At 43.3% G+C, this 27,996-nt stretch overlaps 1 protein-coding gene across 2 annotated transcripts; it reads right to left on the reverse strand.

Moving 5' to 3' along the window:
• Window positions 1–220: 220 nt before the first annotated feature.
• LOC120059180 (tumor necrosis factor receptor superfamily member 1B-like) lies at window positions 221–27,534 on the reverse strand. Of its 2 annotated transcripts, XM_039008036.1 has the most exons (9): window positions 27,350–27,534; window positions 4,845–4,950; window positions 4,352–4,477; window positions 2,477–2,632; window positions 2,239–2,332; window positions 1,895–2,082; window positions 1,396–1,470; window positions 1,215–1,279; window positions 221–1,078 (listed from the first exon to the last, which is right to left on the reverse strand). In XM_039008036.1, the coding sequence occupies exons 1-9, from the start codon at window positions 27,425–27,427 to the stop codon at window positions 599–601; spliced, it is 1,368 nt and encodes a 455-aa protein (XP_038863964.1). In that variant the 5' UTR covers window positions 27,428–27,534; the 3' UTR covers window positions 221–598. The 2 variants fall into 2 exon arrangements, with proteins under 2 accessions (XP_038863964.1, XP_038863973.1); XM_039008045.1 differs by lacking the exon at window positions 2,477–2,632.
• Between the last annotated feature and the right edge of the window lie 462 nt (window positions 27,535–27,996).

Below are 27,996 nucleotides of genomic sequence, written 5' to 3' on the forward strand. Positions count from 1 at the left end.
AACATGCTGGTAAGCTTGACAAGACGAACTGGCAACAGACAAACAGAGAACACAGGTATAAATACACTGGGGACAATGGGGAAGATGGGCGACACCTGGGGGGGGTTGAGACAAGCACAAAGACAGGTGAAACAGATCAGGGTGTGACATTTTGTGTGGGAAAACTCATTCTGATTGGCTGGGCCTGGCTCCCAAGTGGGTGGGCCTATGCCATCCCATGCCCACCCATGGCTGCGCCCCTGCCCAGTCATGAAATCCATAGATTAAGGCCCAATTCATTTATTCCAATTGACTGATTTCCTATTTTTTTTCAGTGTATATTTACAACATTCACAGTAATTACATACATTATTCATATATCAATCATTATTTGAACAGTCATTGACAATCTAATCAGGTGCTCAAGGCTTTCCAGCACAGCACATTATGACAAGTCCATGCCTAAGACACATGAACAGTCATTCTGTGCAGTCTCTCGCCACCAATTCAGTCAGCAACAGTAGTAGCATTCATATAAAAACAGAGACAACAACCAGTGTGAAAAAACATAATTGAAACAAAATCTATTGTCTGGTGCTGTCCTATCTGCTGCCAGTCCTCAAACATCATTTCCACTCTCCTGTATTGCCGTAAGTGCCTCTTTTCCGCCCTCTTGCTGTGGCATGTTGACATACACCTCCTCCTCCCTTGATAGAGGGAGCTCAGGGTCAGCCTGGGATGAGTCTATGTGGGTGCTGGTAGGTTTGGAGCATGACCCATTTCCTATGGTCACAGGGTAGTTAACAGTGATGTTGACATTAACTAGGGGACTAGATGGCAGGGGACTGGTAGGCTGGGGGCTGGTGGGTTGAGGGCTAGGCTGGGTGCTGGGCTGTGGAGGAGTGGACTGGAGGGGGCCTATTGACAGGCCGTCCAGGCTGTTGGAGCACCCTGACACCCAGGTCCTTCTAGTATCCTGCTGGTTCTCTGCCTGACTGGGATTGCTGCAGTTTCCCTTTCCCAGCAAACATTGCTGCTGTTCCCGATAGCTGTGGATGAATGAACTGTTCTGAAGAACCATTGGTCCGGCACTATCAAACTGAGAGAGAGAGAGAGAGCGAGAGAGAGCGAGAGAGAGAGATATGTGATATGTTTAAGATTGAGTTGAAGCTGTTGAAATGTTCTTGTCTCCAACATATGCTTTACTTAGGTCAAATGGCAACAAAAAAACTCACTTTAATGGCCTCCCAATTTCCATTTCTATCTTCTGTAGAAGATACAAGCCTGGACCCTGTGAAGACTGTAAGAGAACATAGTAAACCTACACTAAAATGTTGGTATACGCATATCTATCCTTACAGTCGGTCAATTATATTGTTATTACCCTAATCAAGTGCTTAGTCTCTAATGCTTTACCTTTCTTGTAAATGATTGTGCCTATGATCAGCAGCAGGATAATACCTCCGATAACACCTCCGATAACACCTGAAACTAATAGACACAGGAGCAGAGGTACAACAAAGCGGTATCCACACATAGGAGATATGGAAGCAAAGAAATGTAAAAATCCTGAGTGTGGTCCAACAACTTCATATCTCTGACACATGGACTGCTGTACAGTTGTAGAATCTTAATTTGATCACTCTTTATTTGCTGAAAATTCTCCCGCACAGCACGAAATGCAAACGTGTAATGTATTCTAGGTTTAAAAAGACTTCTAAAGTTTGTCATTTCCACTTTAAAATGCCAGACTTGATTTTCCATAACAAAAAATGTATCAACCCCTACAAAATATTTCCATTAATTGTAATCCACATAATAATTCACATTTCCTCTTGCTGCAGGATTATTTTCTTGCTGTAGCAAACTTTCTCAATTTAAGATCCTACATCTGTATTTAGCTGCCTATATTTACCTATATGAAGGTCAAAGCCTGGTGATTTGCCCTCTGTATGCAGGCTCTGTAGACTTGGTGTGGTATGCCCTGTACCAGAGGTCGGAATTGTGGTCGATGGGCTGGTCGGTGGTCTAACCTTAGGTCCACACACCGAATTTGAGGTGGTGTTACCATAAGTCAGTACACCCCTTCTCTGCGACACACAGCTGAGGATACAGTGTCATTGTTATCATAATAAAGTTAATATGTGTGTGTGTGTGTGTGTGTGTGTGTGTGTGTGTGTGTGTGTGTGTGTGTGTGTGTGTGTGTGTGTGTGTGTGTGTGTGTGTGTGTGTGTGTGTGTGTGTGTGTGTGTCACTTACTCTGTGTGGTGCTGGCAAGTCTGGGTGTAGGAGTGCTGGTCAGAGAAGGTTCCATCAGGGCATGGTGCACAGTTCACATCTGAATATGTTGTCCCTGAAACATTCACCAACACAAACACATTTACAGTGAACAGTCATATTCAAACTTTCAACTTTCAGTATAATTTTCAATGAGGACAGAAACATGTTGAATTTGTGAGAAATACGGTCAGGCCGAACTCCTGTCTAGCAATAGTACCTTCTATGGCAACACCATGGCCAGGCTGGCAGTGTGTATAACTGACACACTCCTTACAGTTTGGGTGTTGTTCCATTATGCAGAACATCCCAGTCTGGCACATACACTGGGTTTTGGTGGTACTGGAGCAATTCTGGGCATACTGCAGGCCTTTGTCTTCTCACATAAATAAATAAGATGCTCATTACAGATTAGATGTATCAACACACACACACACACACACACACACACACACACACACACACACACACACACACACACACACACACACACACACACACACACACACACACACACACACACACACACACAACGTAATCCTAAGGAATAAATACAACAAATCTAAATCACTGTTACAGTGCCTTCAGAAAGTATACAGACATTTTTACTAATTAATCAAAAATAAACATGTGAAATGTTTTGAGTAAATAAGTATTCAACCCCTTTGTGCTTAACAAGTCATATAATAAGTTGCATGGACTCCCTCTGTGTGCAATAATAGTGGTTAACATGATTTTTGAATGACTACCCATATCTGTACCCCACACATACAATTATTTGTAAGGTCCCTCAGTCAGGTAGTGAATTTTAAGAACAGATTCAACCTCAAAGACCAGGGAGGTTTTCCAATGCCCAGCAAAGAAGGGCACCTATTGGTAGATGGGTAAAAAAAAAAAAAGCAGACATTGAATATCCCTTTGAGCATGGTGAAGTTATTAATTACACTTTGGATGGTTACTCCACAATACAGGAGCTGACGTTACTCCACAATACAGGGGCTGAAGTTACTCCACAATACAGGGGCTGAAGTTACTCCACAATACAGGAGCTGAAGTTACTCCACAATACAGGGGCTGAAGTTACTCCACAATACAGGGGCTGAAGTACGACGTTTGGCTGCATTAATCACACTGTTCGCTTGAGAACAGTTCAGTAGGAAACCAGAAATGTAGTCGTGCTGAGGAGAGCTTTTGTGAAAGCTGTCACTTCCACAACGAAGATAGGCGAGAATGACCAGTTGGTGGGCGAGTGGCTCCATTTATGGAGGCAAGGGGCTCACTTAATTTGCCACTCAACCTGTCTGTCTCCAACAGATGATGTGATTGGTTACTTCGAATGTTCTCGAGTGGCTTAGTTACAGTTTTGACTTAAATCAGCTTGAAAATCAATGGCAGGACTTGAAAATGGTTGTCCAGCAATGTTTAACAACCAACTTGAAAGAGCTTGAAGAGTTGAAAAAATAATAATGGACAAATATTGTACAAACCAGGTGTGCAGAACTCTTAGCAACTTCCCACTGGTACACACTGATTGAATCAATGTTGTTTCCACGTAATTTCGATGGAATTAATTTGACCAAACATGGAAAAGTCTGTGCCCAGTGGGTTACCCAAAAAGACTCACAGCTGTAATCGCTCCCAAATGTGATTCTAACATGTATTGACATGTTGAATACTTATCTAATCAAGATATATTAGTGAATCAAATGCTTTATTTTTTAAATAATGAAAAAAATCTGGCTACAGACAGAAACAACATAACATTCTGAAGTCATATGGGGCAGAGTCTTACAGGCATGGGAAACAACATAACATTCTGAAGTCATATGGGGCAGAGTCTTACAGGCATGGGAAACAACATAACATTCTGAAGTCATATGGGGCAGAGTCTTACAGGCATGGGAAACAACATAACATTCTGAAGTCATATGGGGCAGAGTCTTACAGGCATGGGAAACAACATTGGGTATGGATACGGTGGGAACGTGTGTCTGAGCAAATGCGATGTCATTCATGTTTGTTGAAATGTATGAATACTTTCTGAAGGCACTGTATATAACATGACCAATCATTTACTGCAATATAATCCACCCACCTTCTGAACACTTGGGACATCTGAAGCATTTTGTGAAGTAATTGAAGGTCCCACTGTATTGGCCACTGGGACATGGTTCACACACTGTGTCTGAGGTAGTGCTGCATTCATTCTTCAGGCGTGTCCCTGTCATGACATTTAAGCAATAAGGCACGAGGAGGGTGTGGTATATGGCCAATATACCACCGCTAAGGGCTATTCTTAGGCATGACGCAACGTGCAACCCCAGAGGTGCCTTATTGCTATTATAAACTGGTTACCAACGTAATTAGAGCAGTAAAAATAAATGTTTTGTCATACACATGGCATACTGTCTGATATACCACGGATGTCAGCCAATCAGCATTCAGGGCTCGAACCACAGTTTATAACAATGCATAACTTACAGTAATCATCTCAGTACATGTACACTGTACATCTTTCTATCCCTGAAATCCTGACTTTCATATTATGTACGGAAACAGTTTAATTAATGTTGACGGTCATCCCTTACCAGGAACACACTTGCTGCAGCACAGGTTTATAGGTGTGTTATAGTATTCAACTGCGTTGTTGCGACAGGCTTCAGCAGAGTCTGGTGTGTATGGCAGAGTGTACACCTGTAGGGAAAAAGAGACCATGAAGTGCACCTGATCAGAAGGAGGAATGATGAGTAACATGTCCACCAATATTTTCCTTTTTCTTCTATTTAAACTTCTAGTACAACCCAAGGGTTGGATATTGTGGCCGAAGAAGACCTATTATATTCTATCTGTTGGAGACTAGGGAATATACACTGAAACATTTGTGGTCTAGTCATTATTTGCCAGTAGACACAGGGCATGTAAAACACACAATGTACTGACAGTAAAACACATTTTAAAAACATGTGTGTCTCTAGTATCTCGTGTATGACATGAAGTGGTAGGAGGAGACAGGAGAGAGAGAGATTGAGAGAGAAAGACTTTTGATAAGCTGCCAGGACTGGCTACGTGGTCTGACTGAACAATACAGCTATACCACTGCCAAGGCCTCACACTATCATCCTCCCTCGCAGCCTTTAGGACAGAATGCCTTTAACAGCCATTTCCTTTTCACATATGGCAGCCACCCAAAACAAACACATAACAAATCAGGAAAAGTGAATCTGGAGTTTTATTGACTGGAGGAAACCCTCAATCTTTTTCTCTGGCACTCCCCTAGGGCTAGTGTCATTGAGGAAGGTGGTGACTACAGAGGCGTCACTCACAGGGTGGGGAGCAGTTACACGAGGGAAGAGAAATAAAAGATTGTGGTCCCCACAGCTCTGCCACATTCATATAAATGACCTTGAACTGATGACAGTGCTTCATTCTTTGATGCCCTTCAGGACAGACAATATGTGTAGAATACTATGTACATTATGCACTGGGAATGCGACCCTAGTCCCTGTGTCTTTGGTTCAAAAGACGATGCAAGCCGATCATTCACTGTGAACACGTTAATTCCAATAGTAGCCAGAAGAATGGTGGGAATAGTTCTAAACATGTTGTCACGCCCTGTTCTTTCACCTGTTCCTGTGATTGTCTCCACCCCCTCCAGGTGTGGCTTATTTTCCCCAGTGTATTTATCCCTGTGTTTCCTGTCTTTCTGTGCCAGTTCATCTTGTATGTTTAGTCAAGTCAACCAGTGTGTTTTTCCCGTACTCATTTTTCTAGTCCTCCCGGTTTTGACCCTTGCCTGTTTCTGGACTCTGTACCCGCCTGCCCGACCATTCTGCCTGCCTTGACCACAAGCCTGTCTGCCACTCTGTACCTCCTGGACTCTGAACTGGTTTTGACCTTTTTGCCTGTCCATGACCATTCTCTTGCCTACCCCTTTGGATTATTAAACATTGTAAGACTCCAACCATCTGCCTCCTGTGTCTGCATCTGGGTCTCGCCTTGTGCCTTGATACATGTAGTTATAAAGATGTGGATTTAACAAGAGAGAAACAATAAAAATGCACAATTAGTAATGTATAAGGAATCATCAACAACACAGTAATGGCAATTCGTTGGATATGTGCACAGTGGCGTGTAATCATGGCTGCCAAGGGAAGCCAGGCTTCCCCCCAAAAATTGACCAATTTATCTTTCGTCTCTCTGTTTCATAATTTTCCTTGAATTCGCAAGAGGCTGAATGTATCTCTCACAGGAGAAAACATCCAACCGAGTGAAACTGCGCCCCTCTGTCTCTCTATGTGTAAGCCATCTATTTGATGATGTCTGGTCCAAATGAGTATGACATTGTTGCCGCCCGTAGCATTGATTGCAAGGGAAGCCAGCAAGCATTTGACCTCCCTTGATAGAAAAAGTATAAAAAATTTGCCAATCAGCGTTGAGCTAAACTGAGTTGAGCTCAATTGTGAATGGTCCTGGCACACTCAAAAGTGTCAAGGGAAGCCAGCTTGAATTTTGGCATCACTCTAATCAAATCGCATTGAGCGAATTGTTGCATCTCGTTGTGTTGTTGTCCTCCGGTGGCTAGCTAGCTAAAATTGGCACTTTCCGAAATTAGTCATGGATAGGGAATTGGACTTGTGGTTGTATTTAATTCTCCGTACTGGCCAATGATTATAACGGCGATTCTGATCCAACCATTAATTCATACATTGTTGTGCCCCTGGCCAAAGAGGATGGAAGTTCAATATGTAGCTAGATGTAGAAGGCTAATGTTAACTAGCTAACGTTGCCCATGAATGGAAGTTAGACTAGCGAGCAAGCATTTTAGCCAGGTAGCCTAGGACAACAACAAAACTAAAAGTGTACTGTATGACAGAGTGATAGACCGTTTTGTCAACATGAAAGAGAGGAGGATGGCATTGGCGTTTCTCTACAAGTAGGGTGAGTAAACATGTTTTTCTACTTGCATGAACGTGAACGCACACACACACACACACACACACACACACGCCCATGCACACAGAAACCAGAACCATGGACAGCCACATCATATTTAGCTTACGTTGATTGGTGCTAGAATAGTGGAGGCAGCGCTTTGTGGACTTCACCGGACAGAGGTTGACATCCAGTTGTATGATAAAACAAAGGTGTGGTTGAACTTATTCTGTCACTGTGTCTTCTTATTGTCTCAGCCTTAAGGCCTATATATCACAGTCGCAAAGCAAATGAATGAACAGGTTAAAGAGCAAACAACGCACGTATCACAACACATTGGTTGCAATATGACTTTTTACTTGAAACTTGAAATCATCAAATCAAATCAAGTTTATTTTATATAGCCCTTCGTACATCAGCTAATATCTCGAAGTGCTGTACAGAAACCCAGCCTAAAACCCCAAACAGCAAGCAATGCAGGTGTAGAAGCACGGTGGCTGGGAAAAACTCCCTAGAAAGGCCAAAACCTAGGAAGAAACCTAGAGAGGAACCAGGCTATGAGGGGGGGCCAGTCCTCTTCTGGCTGTGCCGGGTGGAGATTATAACAGAACATGGCCAATGAAACTTAGCTCAATGACTGGAAATCTGCAGGAACAGTTAGCATGCTAGCAGTTCTTGTTCATCCGACTCTGGGAAAGTAAATAACGGTCTTCATTGCCAAAATTTCGAACTATCACTTTAATATAGAGGAAATTGGAGCCTCTGCACCGGCTCATTCCGGGGTAAGTGCAGCTGTGCAGACATTTTCTTCACTGACTAGTGAGCAACAGCAAGCACTCCTGAAAGTGTCTGGAGTTGGGAGTAACGCATAGGGGTATTTGGCATCTGTGCGGTCGTCAAATTGGCTAAATTTGCGACAGGAAAAAGTATTACATTTAGTGGGGTAACAGGGACAGAATCTAAAGCTATGCAATTACTACCCATGCTGTTTACAATAGGTCCAGTAATAATACCGGGCTCATTCTTTATGGTAGCTGGGGTAGAACCAATTTTGAGTTTAGATAATTTTTGCTAAATGCCAGGGCAATGGATTCTAAAAGGTAACAAATTAAAATTGGCACGGCCAAACACTTCTCGCAAGCTCAGAAAACCTTAGGGGTTTTAATTTCGTGAGACACTTTATTCCATCTTATTCTGAAATAGCTTTACAGAATTGAGAAAAGGGAAGAGGTGTCCTCGCGAGAAATTAGAGTGGAGTTAATATTGTGAACAATTGTTTGTAGAGTTTAAAAAAGCAATTGTGTCAAGCGCCAGCATATCTTTGCCTTCTTGGGTACAGTATCCCAAAGGTCTAGAGTCAGGCTAAGGGAGAGTTGGAATCGTCATGTTAAACTTCGGTTTTTGCCATATATGATTATGCATAGCTTAACGCATTATTAATACTTGTCATATTTTGTGTTTCTTTTTCTTTTCAAGTCTTTTGCTATCACTCTCTTAGGAACCCAAAGAAGGAGGAGAAAGTGAAAAGCTCCAGCTGAAATGGCATTATCAGTTGTACAACAGGAGAGGTAATGGCAGATAGAGTATGTATAGTGTGATTATAAATTTGAGGCCAGGGCTTTATGCCATGGAAGCAGATTACATAGTCAGAGGCCATACGTCTCTGAGGTGTAAACATACAAATCAACTGAGAATATTAATCATGTATTCATTTCAAAGTTTATATAATGTTGAACAGTATGGAGCTACTATTCAAAAAGGAGGGACTGTTGGATTCTAGCTTGAAATATACGTATTCATGTTACCATACTAGGACTTATTGATTACCTTACATGTATAAGGAATATATATGTTGGTGTCAATGAAGGGTGGATAGGAACTTGGTTTATGGAAAGTTACTGAGCGAGACAAGGGGAAGTGCAGGAAGTTCATATTCTGTTCCATGTTTTTAAGGAGGGAGGTGAAGGGTAATAGTTAGTCTCTGATAAGGCAGGCCAGCTGTGGGACTAGGGAGGAGCGAGGAATTCGGCTTGAGGTCAAGTCAACAGATGACGTGAAAAGAAACCCTTGGGAGGGGGGCCAGAGGGGTCCACCACAACGACCCTCTTACTACAGTCCTATCTCACACACATACACTTCCACACCCACAAAGGTTCTAGCATCAGGCAGGGCCATGACTACACCAGTGAGAGGAACCAATTAAGTTCCTGCCTAGCAACAGAGATGTATTGGCTGTCTAGATGTGTAAGGAGTAGGAGGTTATAAATATATGCAATTGTGTAATCATGCTGTCTTTGCAGCTGTATGACCCAGTGGGTGAATAAACTTCGTTTGAGCTTTTTCTAGTGATCCGTTTGAATTTTTACACATTTTAAAGAAGACACTGGGATTGTAATATTTTTCCTAGAGTAGACTTTGGCACTAATTACAGGCAACTTTGTGAGATTATAAATAATGTTACAATCAAAATGTTTAGGGTTATGTATGTTATAGCAGAGGTAACATGAGGTAACATGTAAAGTTACCACTCAAATCTGAAAACTGAAAACTGTTTCCCAAATTCCACCAAAATGTCTCCTGCCCCAACTGGAGGAGACAATACACTAGACCACGTGTATACGAACATTCCGGAGGCTTACAAAACCATTCCCCTCCCCACGCGGGACAGTCTGATCACCTTTCACTCTTCCTACTCCCCAAGTATTTACCCCTCATTATTACCCCTCATTAAACACGTGAGGCCAGTCAAAGTGTGGCCAGAGGGATCAGACGTATTACTACAGCACCAGTTTTAACACACAGACTAGAGATTGGTTGCCACTCAGGCCACCCTTGACTCCCATACGGACATTGAAACATATGCTTCTTCCATTCTGGATTACATCAACATCTGCATCAACAATGTCATCACCCATAAACTAATAAAGACCTTCCCCAACCAGAAGCCTTGGATGAACAGAGAGGTCCGACTACTGCTAAAGGCACGCAACGCTGCTTTCAGATCTGGCGATGCGGAAGCCTACAGATCATCCAGGGCCAACCTGAAAAAGGGCATCAAGATGGCTAAACATTACCACAAACTGCGGATTGAGGAGCACTTCAACAACAACTCCGACCCTCGAAGCATGTGGCAGGACATCCAAGCCATCACAGACTACTGGCCAAAAAACCCTACCCCACAGCCAGCGACGTCTCCATCGCTCCATCGAGTTAAACAGGCTCTATGCTTACTTCGACAGGGACAACAAAGATCCAGCCATCAAAGCTGAGCTCCCCCAAGACGACCTCCCCCTCAGACTATCGATCGCAGATGAGTTTTCTGCACTGAGCAGGGTGAATGCATGCAAGGCTGCTGGTCCTGATGACATCCCCGGTCGTGTGCTCAGAGCATGTGCTGGGCAGCTGGACAAGGTCTTCACTGACATTTTCAACCTGTCACTGGCCCAGGCGGTTGTCCCCACGTGCTTTAAGACCGCAACCATTGTGCCAGTGCCGAAGTAGTCGACCGCATCAAGCCTGAATGACCTGTTGCACTCACCCCCACGATCAGGAAGTGATGATGCCACAAACTGTTTGCCACATCCATGCCACAAACTGTTTTCCCTCCTACCATCAGGCAGGCGGTACAGGTTTCTACATTCCCGCACTAGAAGGCTCAAGAACAGTTTCTTTCCAGCTACTATAACCCTGCTGAACTCTGTGACACGGCACTAGCCATATCCACCCGCCCACCGCTTAGTACTGCCTCTCAGGAACCTTGTTGCACTACTCTCTTTGCACTCTTCACGGTACTACTGGACTCTGACATTTCTTTGCAAAACCTGATTAAGGACATTAGTCAGTTGTACATGTACATGTCTACCTCGGTAACCTCATTGCTGCTCTCCCTGAATTTCAGATGCATGCCTCCTTGCACTTTCAATTTGCCTTCATTGCACATTTAGACTTGCAATTTGTACTTGCCATTTGCCTTCATTGCACATTTATACATCCCACTTAATAACATACATTGTACTTAATTGTTTCACATGTACATTTTTTGTACTCTTTTATTTGCACTTCTGGTCAGATGCTAACTGCATTTTGTTGTACTGTACTTGTACTTGTTCAATGACAATAAAGTTTAATCTAATATAATCTAAAGTGGGCCTTCATCACTGTTATTCATGTGAGAAGGTGGACGTGAATCCGGGTCTCCTGCTTGTCAAAACACTTCCTTAGTCCACAGCCAGTCTTCAGGACTAAACAGTTGTGCTAAACCACCCTTGTTACACTGAGTATATGGGGCCTGGTTCAGACTTGAGATAAGTAGACAACATGGACTCAATAACATTTTTACAAAAACATTGTTTCATGTTTCAACTTATCTCAAGTCTGAATAGGACCTAGGGAGCAAGTTTTTTTAGAAATTCCACATTTATTTTTTCATACCTTCATATCAGAAGACAAATGTTTATATTAAACGCAAAATGTGAACTTCAATCATTGTGCTGCTGTACTGTTCCCCCAGGCTGAGGCATGGAGGTGGAGAGAGGGAATTTGTGGCAGGTGTGCCCTCTAGCAAACTCTATGGTAAAGTATAAAACTAGGCAAGTTTGCAGGTGCCTCCCTGGGATTTGGGTCATTCACAAACTCAGACAGTTAAGAGCACACCAAACGCTCAGATTAAACTCTCCAAAACAATCCAAGAAAGTGTGTGTGTCAATGAAAATGTGAGTACACAATGTTATCACATTGAGGAAGGAAACTCAATAAGAACATTTGTTTTGTGTAGCATTTTGGCCGCTAATGCTAATTGTCCAAGTAAAACAGCCATTTTGATTAATTGATCAGTTTTCTTGATGCTACATGTAGTTGTTAATTGACACGTCATTGTTTGCAACTTTCGTGCACTTGTTTTTTATGCAAAGGAAGGCCTGCTTTTAGTTACTACTGCTGGCTGGTTTGCCTACTAGTTTTATCTACTGTTTGATATATACCCCACATGCTATATGGTACACTAAATAGCCACTGCCAGTTTAGCTTGCTCTAGCTTTGGCCTAGGTCTTAAAAACACTAAGCGGGATTCTTCTTCTCCCTACAGTTTTCAGCTGTCAGCTTCATCCACAACTGGCTCATGTGAACTACAATCCCGACACTGTTTTACCATTTTGAACCCTCAATCATTGCTTGCAATATGGCTTTCGAAACATATGGCCCGTATCTTTCATCAGTGAGAAAGAATCCTTCAAATAAAAATGCTTATTGTAGCAATTTTACATAGATCCATACAGCTATGGGTGCCTCCATCCGCCATAACTACACTTCTGCTACACATCCCGAGAACACACAGGTGTTCGGTGTGCGCTAGATAGCTAATTAGCACAGGTGGTCACCTCTGTCTTCCATCTGTTTTCCGTAAACAAGCACTATAACATGCAGATATGGCTGTGTGGAAAACTAACTCTACAAATGGTCTGTATCAATTTAACCTTAAATGTTTTTATTATTTCTTGCTGAAAGAAGGTCCCTATGCTTCCAAAACCGTACCGCAAGCGACCAATCATCTGGCTCTCTACAAAACTAACCGTACAGAAGACTTCTTCGTCCAATGACTCTTATGTGTAATGTAATGGAATTGAGCGTTATGATTATCGAATTAATTCAAATGTATGTTTTTGCACATTATTTCAAATGCCTGTATCGCAAGAATCAAGATTTTGTTGTTTTTCATTTTTATGAGCGTCTATGTCCTATTAGACCCTGGTTCGACCCCGGCTGTATCACAACTGGCCGTGATCGGGAGTCCCATAGGGCGGCGCACAATTGGCCCAGCGTCGTCCGGGTTAGGGGAGGGTTTGGCCAGGGTAGGGCGTCATTGTAAAATAGGAATTTGTTCTTAACTGACTTGCCTAGTTAAATAAAAATGTCAGCTTGTTCTCGTGTTATATTTTTAGTCTTGTCGCTTTCGATCCTTCTGTCCTGTCTGCACCCCCCATTTACACCAGAGATCTGTAAATAATGACTAGATGCCCTAACAATGGGAGTCGTTGTCCCGAACACGGGAAGGCAGGCGACAAGTTTAGGTCCCAAATAAGCCCCTAGAAATGCTTTGGGCTTATTAATGCCAGAGTGAAACCTTTCGCTTCACCTCCTTCTCTATGGTTTACACACACACCAAGCCCCTTCCCTGCCTCTCACAAAGTTGAGAGATCACATCTTCCCCTCTGACAAGCGGTTTCAACTCGCTATTTGCATTTGAGGTTTGGTCCAAGTCCAACATAAATCGGTCATACGTACATCAAAACCCATTGAGACATTATTTTACAGAAATGTAACTTTTTTTAACGATACTGACATTGGGGTACCGCAAGCAGCATTTTAGCTGAAGATTGTTATTAGCTGTTCAGTCTGTATTTGTTTTATATATAAATGTGCAATAAGCATAAAACACAATTGTATAAGGAATTGGCAACTCTTCTCATTCTGAGAAATAAGGTAGGTCACTTGATGTCAACATCTGAACAAAGTGGACAGGCTAATATGCTTTTCAAACACTTGGAGACAGACACGGGTGTGTTCATAACAATTCAACTGTGTTAAGCCTTGTTAGCTAGCAAATAGATCCAAGTTGGCTAAACTTGAAATATAAAGATTAGTTGGCTAATCACTAGCGCATGGGCTTGAGATTGTTCATTTTCTATAGCCTAATGCCTGCTACAAGAAGTTAGTCATTATTAGTGATTGTGCATTATGCATGGTTCTAAAAAAAATGAACGTCCTCTCACTGTCAACTGCGTTTATTGTCAGCAACCTTAACATGCGTGAATATTTGTATGAACAGAACAAGATTCAACAACTGAGACATAAACTGAACAAGTTCCACAGACATGTGACTAACATAAATGGAATAATGTGTCCCTGAACAAAGGGGGGTTCAAAATCAAAAGTAACAGTCAGTATCTGGTGTGGCCACCAGCTGCATTAAGTTTTGCAGTGCATCTCCTCCTCATGGACTGCACCAGATGTGCCAGTTCTTGCTGTGAGATGTTACCCCACTCTTCCACCAAGGCACCTGCAAGTTCCTGGACATTTCTAGGGGGAATGGCCCTAGCCCTCACCCTCTGATCCAACAGGTCCCAGACGTGCTCAATGGGATTGAGATCTGGGCTCTTTGCTGGCCATGGCAGAACACTGACATTCCGGTCTTGCAGGAAATCACGCACAAAACAAGCAGTATGGTTGGTGGCATTGCTGGAGGGTCATGTCAGGATGAGCCTGCAGGAAGGGTACCACATGAGGGAGGAAGATGTCTTCCCTGTAATGCACAGCGTTGAGATTGCCTGCAATGACAACAAGCTCAGTCCGATGATGCTGTGACACACCGCCCCAGACCATAACGGACCCTCCACCTCCAAATCGATCCCGCTCCAGAGTACAGGCCTCAGTGTAACACTCATTCCTTCGACGATAAACACGAATCCGACCATCCCCCTTGGTGAGACAAAACCGCGACTCGTCAGTGAAGAGCACTTTTTGGCAGTCTTTTCTGGTCCAGAGACGGTGGGTTTGTGCCCATAGGCAACGTTGTTGCCGGTGATGTCTGGTGAGAACCTGCCTTACAACAGGCATACAAGCCCTCAGTCCAGCCTATTGCGGGCAGTCTGAGCACTGATGGAGAGATTGTGCGTTCCTGGTGTAACTCAGGCAGTTGTTGTTGCCATCCTGTACCTGTCCCGCAGGTGTGATGTTCGGATGTACCGATCCTGTGCAGGTGTTGTTACACGTGGTCTGCCACTGCGAGGACGATCAGCTGGCCGTCCTGTCTCCCTGTAGCGCTTAGGCGTCTCACAGTACTGACATTGCAATGTATTGCCCTGGCCACATCTGCAGTCCTCATGCCTCCTTGCAGCATGCCTAAGGCACGTTCACGCAGATGAGCAGGGACCCTGGGCATCTTTCTTTTGGTGTTTTTCCAGAGTCAGTAGAAAGGTCTCTTTAGTGTCCTAAGTTTTCATAACTGTGACCTTAATTGCCTACTGTCTATAAGCTGTTTGTGTCTTAACGACCGTTCCACAGGTGCATGTTCATTAATTGTTTATGGTTCATTGAACAAGGGAAACAGTGTTTAAACCCTTTACAATGAAGATCTGTGAAGTTATTTGGATTTTTATGAATTATCTCTGAAAGACAGGGTCCTGAAAAAGGGACGTTTCTTTTTTTGCTGAGTTTAATTAAACTTGCAAAGTGCGTTTTCAAAAGCCAGATCAGGATGATTGCAAAAAGCAGGTTAAACTATTTAGAAAAAAATCATTAAATGATTAGTGGGTCTTATGGTTGTGGAAGGCTTCTATTTAGCCCGTCACAAGCCCTGAACTCCTTCGATTATTGCTGAATATTTGAAATGCAGTGTATTTTACCTTTAAATTGTACAACGCTTATTTAGAGAAAATATTAAAATTGAAATGTATATCGTGAATCGCCCATATGTTTTCTTTTATTAGATTGTTAGGCCATATTGCCCAGCCCTTGTCATGATCAAGGGCTAGCTTTGGCCTACCACACATGTTATTGCATCTGTCACGTCCTGACCATAGAAAGCCTGTATTTTCTATGGTAGAGTGGTCAGGGCGTGACTAGGGGTGTTTAGTCTAGTTTATTATTTCTATGTGGGGTTCTAGGTTTATTTTTCTATGTTGGTGTTTGTGTGTGATTCCCAATTAGAGGCAGCTGGTAATCGTTGTCTCTAATTGGGGATCATACTTAAGTTGCATTTTTTCCACCTGTGGGTTCTGGGATATTGTTTATGTTTAGTTGCCTGTTCGCACTGAATTGTCGTCACGGTTCGTTTATTCTTTATTTGTTTTTGTATTTACTTAAGTTTCACTTTCATTAAAATATGTGGAACTCAACATACGCTGCTCCTTGGTCCGACCTTCATTATTACGAATGACGTGACAGCATCCCACTTTTGCCATTCCTATTGTGCTCTTGCTATGCTGTTGCTATGTTTGTATAGCTTAATCATGAATATGTTTTTTGCAAATTGCTATTGATATGTTTAATAATGCTATTCATAGCGCAATGTTTTACAATTATAGCATTTGATAACCTAATTATGCATTCATGTACTAACATTATTGCTTGTTATAATTTGCTTTTTCTGTGTCCCTACAGAAAACCATATATGCATACTACATTACCCACAGGCTGGCCAATCCTAACCAAAGTCAATCAAGACCAGAATCAGACTAATGCCAACTGAACTTTCAACTGTCATTCATATCATGACTCAACAATACAGTGATTCAAATCATATCAACAACCTTCCATGCCATGTACCATCTGAGAATAAAGACTCAGGCCGGGACATTAGCATAAAGGATGACTGGATTGCATTGATCCCTGGCCTGACGTTTTGTACAAGTTGTGTATGAGTACTACTGCTAACATTAGCAGTCATTGCCTGTATTTTTTCCATGAATATGAAATATAATGCCACATCTGTTGATTTTTAAGAATAATATGATGAATACACTGTGTACCAGTCAAAAGTTTGGACACACCTACTCATTCCAGGGTTTTTCTTATTTTTTTACTATTTTCTACAATTTTAAAATAATATTGCAGACATCAAAACTATGAAATAACACATATGGAATCATGTAGTAACCAAAAAAGTGTTCTTCAAAGTAGTCACGCTTTGCCGTGACAGATTTGCACACTCTTAGCATTCTCTCAACCAGCTTCATGAGGTAGTCACCTGGAATGCATTTCAATTAACACATGTGCCTTAAATTCATTTGTGGAATTTCTTTCCTTAATGTGTTTGAGCCAATCCGTTGTGTTGTGACAAGGTAAGGGTGGTATACAGAAGACAGCCCTATTTGGTAAAAGACCATATGCAAGAACAGTCCAAAATTACTTTAAGTCAGTCAATGCGGAAAACTAAGAACTTTTAAAGTTGCTTCAAGTGCAGTCGCAAAAACCATCATGCGCTATGATGAAACTGGCTCTCATGAGGACCGCCACAGGAAAGGAAGACCCAGGTTCCTCTGCAGCAGAGGTAAGTTCATTAGAGTTAACTGCACCTCAGATTGCAGCACAGAGTTCAAGTAACAGACACATCTCAACATCAACTGTTCATAGGAGACTGCGTGAATCAGGACTTTATGGTCGAATTGCTGCAAAAAAAAACACGACTAAAGGACATCAATAAGAAAAAGAGACTTGCTTGGGCCAAGAAACACGAGCAATGGACATTAGACCAGGGTAAATCTGTCCTTTGGTCTGATGAGTCCAAATTTGAGATTTTTGGTTCCAACCTCCGTGTCTTCGAGACACAAAGTAGGTGAATGGATGCTCTCTGCATGTGTGGTTCCCACCGTGAAGCATACGAAGAGGTGTGGGGGTGATTTGCCGGTGACACTGTCAGTGATTTATTTAGAATTCAAGACACACTTAACCAGCATGGCTACCACAGCATTCTACAGCGATACGCCATCCCATCTGGTTTGCGCTTAGTGGGACTATCACTTGTTTTTCAACAGGACAATGACCCAAAACAGACCTCCAGGCAGTGTAAAGGCTATTTGACCATTTTTGGTTACTACATGATTTCATATGTGTTATTTCATAGTTTTGATGTCTTCACTGTTATTCTACAATGTAGAAAATAGTTTAAAAAAATAAACCTTTGACTGGTACTGTGTATAAATACAAAATTATGTGGACACCCCTTCAAATTAGTGAATTTGACTATTTCAGCCACACCCGTTGCTGACAGGTGTGTAAAATCGTGGCACCGTCATAGGATGCCACCTTTCCAACAAGTCAGTTTGTCAAATGTATGCCCCAGTCAACTGTAAGTTATGTTATTGTGAAGTGGAAAGGTCTAGGAGCAACAATGCCTCAGCCGCAAAGTGGTAGGCCACACAAGCGCACAGAACGGGACCGCTCAGTGCTGAAGCGCGCAGCGCGTAAAAATCATCTGTCCTCGGTTGCAACACTCACTACCGAGTTCCAAACTGCCTCTGGAAGCAATGTCAGCACAAGAACTATTCATCGGGAGCTTCATGAAATGGGTTTCCATGGCCGAGCAGCTGCACACAAGCCTAAGATCACCATGTGCTATGCCAAGCCACCATCGGACTCTGGAGCAGTGGAAACGCGTTCTCTGGGGTGCTTAATCACGTTTCACCATCTGGCAATCAGACGGACAGATCTGGGTTTGGTTGATGCCAGGGAATGCTACCTGCCCCAATGCATAGTGCCAACTGTAACGTTTGATTGCAGAGGAATAATGGTCTGGTGTTGTTTTTCATGGTTCCGTCTACCCCCTTAGTTCCAGTAAAGGGAAAACTTAGCGCTACAGCATATGTCGTGGAAATATTGAATCAAATATTTCTCAGATACCGGAACTTGTAAATTTAAAAAATACTTTACTACAAGAGTAACAGAAGCCAAGCAATTCCATGGAATGACTGAATGACTCTTCCTGTTCAGAACATCAGTATTTACACATTTCCATCAGACATGTTCCCTCCTTCCTATGTAGATGATTAACTCCCCTTGGCCGTGAGCCGCCATTATCTTTATGACTTAATTCTGGCTTGTGTACGCCCACATCTGGCTCAGGTTAGATTATATTGGTGGCGCAACCACAGGTCTATAAAAAAATTCTACATTTATTACATATATATGTTCCCATTATAAGTACATTTCAGATAGATAATAGATTTTAATGAACACAACCATGTCTTCCCAATACATATACATAGTTTGTGACTTCTGTATTGGTTGGTAAAAATGCATGTGGTCACTGTCCCACACCAGTTCAGATCTGTGTCACTTGGAAATGACTAACCTATGTACCCTGCAGTTGCCTTGACTAGATTCTATGTGGCTCCAAACAGTCTGGTCGTTGTTGGCTCAACTTAGCTTATTCACATAGATACCACTTACAGTTGAAGTCGGAAGTTTACATATGTAACAGTTTAACTTTACTCCGTCCCCTCGCCCCGACCCGGGCGCGAACCAGGGACCCTCTGCACACATCAACAACAGTCACCCACAAAGCATCGTTACCCATCGCTCCACAAAGGCCGCGGCCCTTGCAGAGCAAGGGGAACCACTACTTCAAGGTCTCAGAGCAAGTGACGTCACCGATTGAAAGGCTATTAGCGCGCACCACCGCTAACTAGCTAGCCATTTCACATCCGTTACACTCACCCCCCTTTCAACCTCCTCCTTTTTCCGCAGCAACCAGTGATCCGGGTCACGGCACCAATGTAACAATATTACTTTAGTCCGTCCCCTAGCCCCGACCCGGGCGCGAACCAGGGACCCTCTGCACACAGACAACAGTCACCCACGAAGCATCGTTACCCATCGCTCCACAAAAGCCGCGGCCCTTGCAGAGCAAGGGGAACCACTACTTCAAGGTCTCAGAGCAGGTGACGTCACCGATTGAAAGGCTATTAGCGCGCACCACCGCTAACTAGCTAGCCATTTCACATCCGTTACACATACACTTAGGTTAGAGTCATTAAAACTCGTTTTTCAACCACTCCACAATTTTCTTGTTAACAAACTATAGTTTTGGCAATTCGGTTAGGACATCTACTTTGTGCTTGACACAAGTCATTTTTCCAACAACTGTTTACAGACATATTATTTCACTTATAATTCACTGTATCACAATTGATATCATTTGAGTCAATTGGAGGTGTACCTGTGGATGTATTTCAAGGCCTACCTTCAAACTCAGTGCCTCTTTGCTTGACATCATGGGGAAATCAAAAAAATCAGCCAAGACCTCAGAAAATAAATTGTAGACCTCCACAAGTCTGATTCATCCTTGGGAGCAATTTCGAAACGCCTGAAGGTACCACGTTCATCTGTACAAACAATAGTACGTAAGTATAAACACCATGGGACCACGCAGTCGTCATACCGCTCAGGAAGGAGGCTCATTCTGTCTCCTAAAGATAAACGTACTTGTGTGAAAAGCACAATTCAATCCCAGAACAACCTCAAAGGACCTTGTGAAGAAGCTGGAGGAAACGGGTACAAAAGTAACTATATCCACAGTAAAACGAGTCCTATATCGACATAACCTGAAAGGCCACTCAGCAAAGAAGAAGCCACTGCTCCAAAACCACCATAAAAAATCCAGACTACGGTTTGCAACTGTACATTGGGACAAATATCGTACTTTTTGGAGAAATGTCCTCTGGTCTGATGAAACAAAAAATACAACTGTTTGGCCATAATGACCATCATTATGTTTGGAGGAAAAAGGGGGAGGCTTGCAAGCCGAAGAACACCATCCCAACCGTGAAGCACGGGGGTGGCAGCATCATGTTGTGAGGGTGCTTTGCTGCAGGAGGGACTGGTGCACTTCACAAAATAGATGGCCTCATGAGGGAGGAAAATTATGTGGATACATTGAAGCAGCATCTCAATACATCAGTCAGGAAGTTAAAGCTTGGTTGCAAATGTGTCTTCCAAATGGACAATGACCCCAAGCATACTTCCAAAGTTATGGCAAAATGGCTTAAGGACAACAAAGTCAAGGTACTGGAGTGGCCATCACAAAGCCCTGACCTCAAACCTATATAAAAGTTGTGGGCAGAACTGAAAAAGCGTGTGTGAGCAAGGAGGCCTACAAACCTGACTCAGTTACACCAGCTCTGTCAGGAGGAATGGGCCAAAATTCACCCAAGTTATTGTGGGAAGCTTGTGGAAGGCTACCCAAAACGTTTGAGGCAAGTTAAACAATTTAAAGGCAACGCTACCAAATACTAATTGAGTGTATGTAAACTTCTGACCAACTGGGAATGTGATGAAAGAAATAAAAGCTGAAATAAATAATTCTCTCTACTATTATTCTGATATTTCACATTCTTAAAATAAAGTGGTGATCCTTACTGACCTAAGACAGGGAATTTTTACTCGGATTGAATGTCAGGAATTGTGAAAAACTGAGTTTAAATGTATTTGGCTAAGGTGTATGTAAACTTCCGACTTCAACTGTAGTTTTGTTTCTTTATGTCTAATGCTTAACTCTGTGTTGGACCACTCCTGCACTTCCATATGGTTTCGACCTTTATTCTGTTTACATATGTTTAATGTTTAACCTTATACTGCTTCTTCTTCCTACTTCCAAAGGAAATAGTATGGGCACTGGAAAATTACTAGGCGACCGGAGACTCTCCAACATGGGTACTGGAAAATGACCAAAGAGCTGGATTTTTCAGCCACACATACAATGACATTCTAGACGATTCTGTGCTTCCAACTTTGTGGCAACAGTTGGGGATGGCCCTTTCCTGTTTTAGCATGACAATGCTCCTGTGCACAAAGCGAGGTCCATACAGAAATGGTTTTTCGAGATTGGTGTGTGAGAACTTGACTGGCCTGCACAGAGCCCTGACCTCAACCTCCATCGAACACATTTGGGATTAATTGGAACGCTGACTGCAAGCCAGGCCTAATCACCCAACATCAGTGTCTGACCTCACTAATGCTCTTGTGGCTGAATGGAAGGAAGCAAGTCCCCACAGCAATGTTCCAACATCTATTAGAAAGCCTTCCCAGAAAGGCGGAGGCTGTTATAGCAGCAAAGGGGGGACCAACTCCATTTTAATGACCATGATTTTGGCATGAGATGTTCTACGAGCAGGTGTCCACATACTTTTGGTCATGTACTGTACCTTATCAATATAAAAATGTGAAAGACTGTTCAGGTTTTGTTACTTAAGAATAAAAGTTTGAGTTGGACACAGCAATCCAGCCTGTCCAGTGTGCACCCCACAATGTACCAGTGGCCATGAAAGCAGCTACGAAGGCTCAGCTTGACAAATACGAAGCAGATGGCCACATCATATCCGTCACCGAGCCTACAGACTGGATAAGTAATATGGTTATCGTCAAGAAACCAAACAAGCTACGAATATGCATTGATCCTAAACACTTCAACCGGGCTCTGCGATGTTCACATTACATTATGCCCACGTTGGAGGATGTTCTTTACAAGCTCCCGAAGGCCAGAGTCTTCACGCTCGTGGACGCCAGAGATGCCTTCCTGCAGTGCAAGCTCGACGAGCCCAGCAGCTACATGACCACCTTTTGGACACCCTGGGGCAGGAAGAAGTGGTTGAAGCTCCCGTTTGGTGTCTCCGTGGCTCCAGAGGTGTATCAGCGGAAACAGCACGAGCTGTTGATGGAACTCAGTGGCGTGGAGCCCATAGCAGATGACATCCTTGTAGTGGGCTGTGGAGACAGTGATGAGTAGGCAGAATGTGACCATGACGCCAAGCTGCTGGCCCTGATGGTCAGATGCATACAGGTTAAGCCAAGGCTAAACATAAAAAATCTTCAGTTTAAAGTGCCAGAGGTCCGCTTTCATGGGAACATCTTGTCCTCCACCGGATTGAAGGCGGATCCTGAAAAAGTGAAGGCTGTCTTGGAAATGCCCACCCCCCCATCTGACGTGAAGGCGGTGCAGCGCTTCATCGGATTCGTCACTTACCTGGCCAAGTTCCTACCGCGGCTCTCTGAAGTGTGTGAGCCACTAAGGAGGCTCATGGACAAGGACACCATCTGGCATTGGCTCCCAAAACACGACGCAGCGGTGAGGGAAATAAAACAACTGGTCACCCAGACACCAGTACTACGATACTACAATGTGTCAAAACCTGTCACGATTCAGAGTGATTTGAGCCAGTATGGACTTGGCTGTTGCCTCATGCAGGAGGGCCAGCCTGTGGCATTCGCCTCTAGGGCACTCACTCCAACAGAGCAGAACTATGCCCAGATAGAGAAGGTGCCTCAGCATTGTGTTTGCATGCCAACGCTTCCACCACTACCTGTAGGGGCACGACAATATTACCGCAGAGACATATCACAAGCCCCTTATTGCTATATTCAGCAAGCCTCTTCTGAATGCCCCAAAACGACTGCAGAGCATGCTACTGGCCCTACAAAACTATAACCTCAAGGCGGTGTATAAGTCAGAGCCAGAGATGTATGTGAGTGACACGCTCAGCAGGGCTACTGCATCAGGCACACACACACGCTCCATGCATGAACAACACGCAGCGTGCAGCTTACAAACAGAGCAAGTGGATGTTGAACACATCAACCAGGCTGACTACCTCAATGTTACGGACCAGCACCTTATACAAATCAGACAGCACACAGACAGGGATGAGCAACTCCAGGCATTGAGGTCTGTGATTCTGATGGGCTGGCCCGACTGCAAGGAAGAAACAGCTTTAGCCGTCAGAGAATATTGGCCAGTCAAAGAGGAGCTCAGTGTTCAAAACGGAGTAATATTCAAGGGTCAGAGAGTCATTATTCCCCGGTCTCTGCACCCTGAGATGTTGGCGCGAGTGCACTCAAGTCACATAGGAGGTGAGGCCTGTTACAGACAAGCACGTGACACACTGTATTGGCCAGGAATGCAGAGTGAAATCAAAGACTATGTCAGTAAATGCACAATCTGCAATGAATATGCCATTGAGCAACAGAGAGAGACGATGATGTCCCACAAGCTACCGATGCGCCCCTGGCAGATAGTAAGACTAGATCTCTTCCAGCACAGTGGCAAAGACTTTCTGCTGGTAGTCGATCATTATTCAGACTTCTGGGAGATTGACCTCCTCCCCGACCTCTCAGCAGAGACAACGATCAAACGCTGCAAGGCTCAGTTTGCCCGCTATGGCCAGCCAGATAGGGTAATTTCAGATAATGAACTCCAATTATCCGGATTTGAGTTCCGAAAATTTGCTGCAGAATGGGAATTCGAGCACGTCACCTCATCACCATGACACCCAAAAGCGAATGGGAAGGCGGAGTCGGCAGTCAAAATCGCAAAGAACCTCTGCAAAAAAGCTCTGCGAGAGGGCAAAGATGCCTGGAAAGCAATCCTGCAGTGGCGCAATACCCCGACAGAAAGCATGGATAGCAGCCGGCTCAGCGCCTCATGGCACGCCGCTTAAAAGCAGCTCTGCCAGTAGCCAGCACTCTCCTGGAGCCATGTGTGGTGACAGACGTGCTGGTGAAGTTACGTCACAGAAGACAGGTCTCCAAGTTCATCTACGACAAATCAGCAAAATACTTACCTGAGCTCAGGGTGGGTGAAACGGTGCGAATGAAGCCACTACCAGGGGACTGGACGGGCCTCTGGAGACTCGGATCCTGTGTACAGAAAGTGGCACCACGCTCCTACTTGGTCGAAATGAATGGATCACTGTACCATCGTAACAGGGTTGACCTTCGGATTGCTGAGCCAGCACCTACTCAGAACCATGATGGTCATAGGGGTCGCATGACAAAAGAAGGAACCCCAGCGAAGTCCCATGGGGCCTGAGGCACTAGGCGAAGAGCCAGGGGATCACAGGTCGGCCGCTCCCTCGCCCATCAATACTCCCCTTAGACAGTCAGGTGACGGGAACACGCAGTCCTCGTAGACAAGCCCCCTGTCTTTTCACGCTGCGGGCGTCTGTCCCAGCCACCAAAAAGACTTAATCTGTAGGTTTCCCATTAGGGATTGTTGACAGACAGAGATAAAAGTAAAGCAAGTATCAAAATGTGTTAAGTTGTTACCTGAGGGGGAAAAAAACGAAACGGTTCATGTTGGAAATTATTACTAGGTTTGTTTTATTTGTGAATTGACAGCTCCTGTCCTATTTTTCAAAAGGAATATGTTATGGGTGTAAAATGGCACAGTGATGCCATCTGTTGGTAAATGTTCATTACTGCAACTCCAGTGTTTTTACCGGTGTGCTTGAGATACCCGGATGTATTGCAATGTACTGATCAAGACTGGTTACTCGCATCAATGCCTCTGTCTCGTCATTTAACATTCAAACAACGGTGACATGATATCATTGTCGTGAAGTGCAAATGAGCAATAGAAAACCGATTGCGCAAATGACATCATTCTGATTTTTTTTGCGCGGGCTCCCCGTGACGCCCCCGGCAAGATGCCCCCTTGGGCGGCTGCCCATAACGCCTATACCTAAATCCGCTACTGATCCACAGCTAGGTAATTAAAAAAATTAACTATTGACCATCTGGGGCTAAATTGTAGGCCTGCTCCTGGTGTGGTATTCGGATTTATTTAATGTATTTCTTAACAGACAACAGTAATTCTATAACTCGGGCAAATGTATTTTTCAATGTATCTTGGGTGCTGCAGCACCTCCAGAACCCCTTCGTTCTGCTATGATTCTATAAGGAAATAAATGATGAAGTGCAACGCTGGAGAGATGAGAGTAGCAGGCTCATGTCTATCAGAGTAGAGAGAGAGAGAGATCGTAGAAAGTGAATCTCATTCTAGTTCTCTGCGAGATACAACGCGCTTCTCTCTTTCCACAGCAATGGCCACACGATGTTCTATATAGGCTACAATGTTGCGCAAATCATAAACCTAGGCCCGCACAACAAGAATCAATTATCATGCACGTTTTCACATTACGTTTTTTAGAGGGCAGCCAGGTGAATTACAGAGGAGCCAAATTGAATTAGCCTAACTTTGATTGCTTTTATTATAATTTTTACATTGCAAACAGTGAAAAGTATTTTTAATGCCAGGAGAGATACCGGATCCTGGTAAATGGGTTCAGGAACGAAACCAAAACTGAGAGGTACCGGATTCGGTTCAGTAACAGACTGTTAGTTACATGACCTACAAGTATATGTTTCCGACATTTTCGGACCACTAAACAACTATTAATTTAGGACTCCGGGGTGGCACAGCGGTCTAAGGCACTGCATCTCAGTGCTAGAGGCGTCACTACAGACCCTGGTTTGATTCCAGGCTGTATCACAACAAAGTCCCATAGTGGCAGCGCACAATTGGCCCAGTGTGGTCTAGGTTAGGCCGGGTAGGCCGTCATTGTAAATAAGAATTTGTTCTTAACTGAATTGCCTAGTTAAATATAATATAAAATGAAATAAAAAACCATTAACGAAGTCGCAAAGAAAACAGGAGCTGCCTCCACCATTTTAACATCATCAAATCACCTCTTCTTATTGTAATATAGTGACAACTGAAAGATACCAAAAACTATTTACTCCAATCAAGGTAAGCTAAATATGATGTGGCTGTCCATGGTTTTGATGTGTGTGTATGTTGTGCAAGTAGAAAAACATGTTTACTCACCCTACTTGTAGAGAAACGCCAATGCCATCCTCCTCTCTTTCATGTTGACAAAACGGTCTATCACTCTGTCATACAGTACACTTTTAATTTTTTGTTGTCCTAGGCTACCTGGCTAAAATGCTTGCTCGCTAGCCTAACTTCCATTCAAGGGCAACATTAGCTTGTTAACATTAGCCTTCTACATCTAGCTACATATTGAACTTCCATCCTCTCAGGCCAGGGGGACAACAATTGATGAATTAATGGTTGGATCAAAATCGCAATTATAATCATTGGCCAGTACAGAGAATTAGGTTAAACCACAAGTCCAAATCCCTAACTCCATCCATGGCTAATTTAGGAAAGGGACAATTGTAGCTAGCTAGCTGGCTATCCACTGGAGGACAACAACAGAACGAGATGCAACAATTAAAGTGTTTCTGTCAGTGATGTATGCTCTCAATGGGATATGATAGGAGTGATGCCAAAATCCAAGCTGGCTTCCCTGGACACCTTTTTTTTGGTGTGCCAGGACCATTCACAGTTGAGCTCGCTCGCTCAGTTTAGCTTAACGCTGATTGGCTAATTTTGTATAATTTTATTATCAAGGGAGGCGAAATGCTCGCTGGCATCCCTTGCCTACAATGCTATGGCGGCAACAATGTAATACCCGTTTCGTTTGGACCAGACAGCATCAGATAGATGGCCTACACAGGGGCGCTGTTTCGTTCGCTTCCTCCTGTGAGATACATTCAGCCTCTTGCGAAATGAAAGAACATCATGAAACACAGAGACACGAAAGATACATTATTTCATATTTTGTTTGGTCAATTTATTTGAATACACGCCTCTGTTAACACTGAACCTACCTGCATTTGTCCTATAAAAACTGTCGTTTGCATTTTCCGTTTGGAGTAAACGTTTTTTTTGTAGCGTTTTGCATTACCCCGCCCCCTCCCCCATTACACCATTGTCTCGCTTCTTTTGGTCGCTCAACTCAACTTTCCTTAAAGTCCGCAGGACACTTACCGTGTTCTCAACAGGCTGAACCATGATCGCGAGAAGAATCCTTACTGTAAGGATGCCACTTACAGTGCTTAGTATCATGATTGATACAATTATTATTGCCCCTTTAAGATCTTGAGGAAATAGTCCATATAATACTGAAACCGCATAGATTGCCTAGCCTACAGAAGAATGCTCGAATTACCGCCCCGACGGGAAGATAAGTGAGCGTTTCCTTGAAATGCTGAGTGTTTGAGGAAACAGAGGGCGTCTTTCTACTTTCAGCAGTTATCCATTTAGTTACGGAATTACGACTTCTAAACACGTAATAATTCCTAAACAAAATCTCAAACTTATTGGTAGGTCTACCATCAAATCGATGTATTTGTCAGATGCTTCGTAAACCACAGGTGTAGATTAACAGTGAAATGCTTACTTATCGGTATTTTTCCAACAATGCAGAGTTAAAGATAAAGATACAATTAAAATATAAGTAGTGACACGGGAAATACATACTTGTTACTTCTAGGAACTTTCATTATCCTCCATCCTCATGAGGGAGAGAAATTAGAAAATATCTTAACGACACAGTATGTGGGTTTTGGGTAACGGAATTACAAGGCACAAGACAATATTTCTTAAATTTACAGAAGGAAACAATTTTGTGTTTT

The sequence above is a fragment of the Salvelinus namaycush genome, chromosome 2, assembly GCF_016432855.1.
Source record: "Salvelinus namaycush isolate Seneca chromosome 2, SaNama_1.0, whole genome shotgun sequence".
In the NCBI taxonomy this organism is placed as follows: domain Eukaryota; kingdom Metazoa; phylum Chordata; class Actinopteri; order Salmoniformes; family Salmonidae; genus Salvelinus; species Salvelinus namaycush.

Excerpts from the sequence above, each read along its gene's own strand:
- LOC120059180 (XM_039008036.1), bottom strand. The coding sequence starts at position 27,427 with ATGATACTAAGCACTGTAAGTGGCATCCTTACAGTAAGGATTCTTCTC. Across the intron at positions 2,633-4,351 it reads ATGTCCCAAGTGTTCAGAAG|ACAAAGGCCTGCAGTATGCC; the intron begins GTGGGTGGATTA and ends TTATGTGAGAAG. Across the intron at positions 2,083-2,238 it reads ACTTGCCAGCACCACACAGA|CTGTGTGTCGCAGAGAAGGG; the intron begins GTAAGTGACACA and ends CTGTATCCTCAG.